Consider the following 2,504-nt stretch of genomic DNA (forward strand, 5'->3'; position numbering starts at 1 on the left):
CAGCAATGTGAGATGAATGAGGAATTGAATATGAATGAAAATGTAAATAAATGTGAAGATCAATGTGTTTTGGTTTCGGACAAAATCCACGATGACCAACAAATCCACGGTGAATTTACTTCATTCGAATTTATTCCTCAAAAGAAACAAGAACAAGAGGAAACTGAAAAAACGCCCAATGTATCTAGACAGTTAGAACATTTTTTCTCTTCGTTTCATATAAAAATTGACGAAATGAACTTGATTGACCGAGATTCAGATCGTGTTTTCAAAATTTGTATTGATCTTGTCCACAACGTCAATAAGTTAAATGAACATCTCATTATTGAAAACACAGGGTTAGGTCCAACTGAGGTATGTATATTTAAGCTTATATTAAAAAAAACGATTCAATGCACGTATGATATTGTTGTTTTTTTCTTTAGGCGATAAAAGCATCAACAGAATATGTCTGCTCAAAACTGTCCCAATCGACTACAAAATATAAAAGAAACAAGCTTCATAAACGTGATGAATTTTACGTCGAACCAGAATTGAAAGGCATTGGAACTCGATTCGAGATACAAAAACCAAATGCCCTACAACCTGCATTACCTGTCCGTTTGCAATGCACTTTTCCATACATTTCAATTTTGCAATCGTTGAAGTGTGCCTTCAAGAACAAATCGTTTTTAGAAACATATCTTGAATACAATAAGCATGGAAATGGACATACCTGTAAAGAAGGCGATTACATTGACTTTTGCTGTGGAAGTGTGTACAAAAGCAGATCAATTTTTCAAAAATTCCCAAATAGTCTCCAAATTCAAATTTTCTTGGATGACTTTGAACCATGTAACCCGTTGGGATCCAAAGCAACACTACACAAAATATGCGGTGTGTATTTTTCAGTTCGAAATATGCCACAAAATTCAAAATTAAGTAGCATTTATCTAATTGCATTGTGCAACAGTGATGATTTAAAAACCAAGTCTACAGATTACAATAATTTATTGCGATTAATTGTCGAAGATCTGAAAGTGCTCGAGGTTGATGGTATCAACGTGAGCAGTGATCTGAATTTAAAAGGTACTCTTGGAGTTTTTTCGGCTGACAACCTCGGAGCAAACGGAGCGTTTGGATTCGTTGAAAGTTTTGGAAGTGCCAATATACATTTCTGTAAAATTTGTGAATTACCAAAATATCGCTGTCAAACTGCCTGTAAAGAGGATATTTCGGCAATGAGAACAATAAAAAACTATGAGGTACACTTGGAAACAATTTCCAATTCAACAAAAGTTAATTTGGAACAAACAAAAGGCATTAAACGCGATTGTGACTTGAACAAATTGAAATATTTTCATACTATGGAAAATTATTGTATAGATCAAATGCATGACGTAGCGGAGGGCATCGTACCATTTGTCCTTCACCAAGTGTTCCAATATATAATCGAAAAAAAAATTTGTACCGAAGTTTCATTAACTCATAAAATTCAATTTTATGATTATGGCATTATAGAATCCAAAAATGTACCATCAATGATCATGTTATCAAAGCCAAACTTGAATCAAAACGCAGCCCAGTCAATGTGTCTCTTTAAAAACATTCCATACATTTTATCCGGATTAAAAGAAAAATTGAATGAGATTTGGATTTGTGTCACATCGCTTCAGAAAATTATTCAAACAATTGAATCTGATAAAATTCATGAAAGTGATTTAATACTGTTGGAATCGAATATTCACGACCACTTGGAAAGTCTTCAGAATATCTTCGGGGTGAAACTCATTCCCAAGCATCATAATCTTGTACACTATCCCAGAGTGATTCGAGCAATGGGTTCAGTAAAAAATATGAGCACAATTCGCTTCGAAGCAAAACATCAAGTGTTCAAAAGTATATCGAGACAAAATAAAAATTTCAAAAAATTGACGTATACGCTAGCAATGAAACACCAAAAATTGATTGCAAAAAAAATGAAAACATTCTCAAACATTCTAGAAGTAAGCAGTAGTAAAGGAAAAGTTATTTCCAGTGATCAGTTACCGATTAATATTATGAAGGATTCTGCATTCGAGATAAAACGACTTACAATAGGTGATCGAGTTTACCGAAATGGTCTATTCATATTACATGAAAAATCTTTATTTGAGATAAAAAAAATATTCAATGAAAACTCCAAATTCATTTTATGGGTAGAAAAATATTGTTTTGGTGATATCGATAAAGTAGTATGTAAACAGGTGTTGCTCGTTGACGTTTATACGTTTATATAAGTTTTCGATAGATGGCGACACAAATAAGGTTTTGATTTTAAATATTTATTCTCTCCATTGAAATCGATGAAAGAAAACGTAATAGTTACATGCTTTGTTGACAAGGATAATTTTAGTTCAAAACTATTTCAAAATTAAGGAATTCAACAAAACAAAAAACAGTCCTTTTCAGGACTACTAATTTATTTTTTATAAAGAATTATTTAAAACCAACCTCTCGAATACCATTGGAATTTAAAAAAAAAA

The 2,504-nt window shown here is 32.1% G+C and overlaps 1 protein-coding gene across 1 annotated transcript; it reads left to right on the forward strand.

Moving 5' to 3' along the window:
* Positions 1-337: 337 nt before the first annotated feature.
* LOC116346243 lies at positions 338-2,079 on the forward strand (the record flags this gene model as incomplete). Its single annotated transcript, XM_031776179.1, has 2 exons — positions 338-354; positions 426-2,079. Coding segments are annotated over 2 exons (1,671 nt in total), but the record flags the coding sequence as incomplete, so codon positions are not given.
* Positions 2,080-2,504: the final 425 nt, after the last annotated feature.

This window comes from Contarinia nasturtii, unplaced genomic scaffold, assembly GCF_009176525.2.
Source record: "Contarinia nasturtii isolate CC-2019 unplaced genomic scaffold, AAFC_CNas_1.1 Cnas_scaffold_1484, whole genome shotgun sequence".
In the NCBI taxonomy this organism is placed as follows: domain Eukaryota; kingdom Metazoa; phylum Arthropoda; class Insecta; order Diptera; family Cecidomyiidae; genus Contarinia; species Contarinia nasturtii.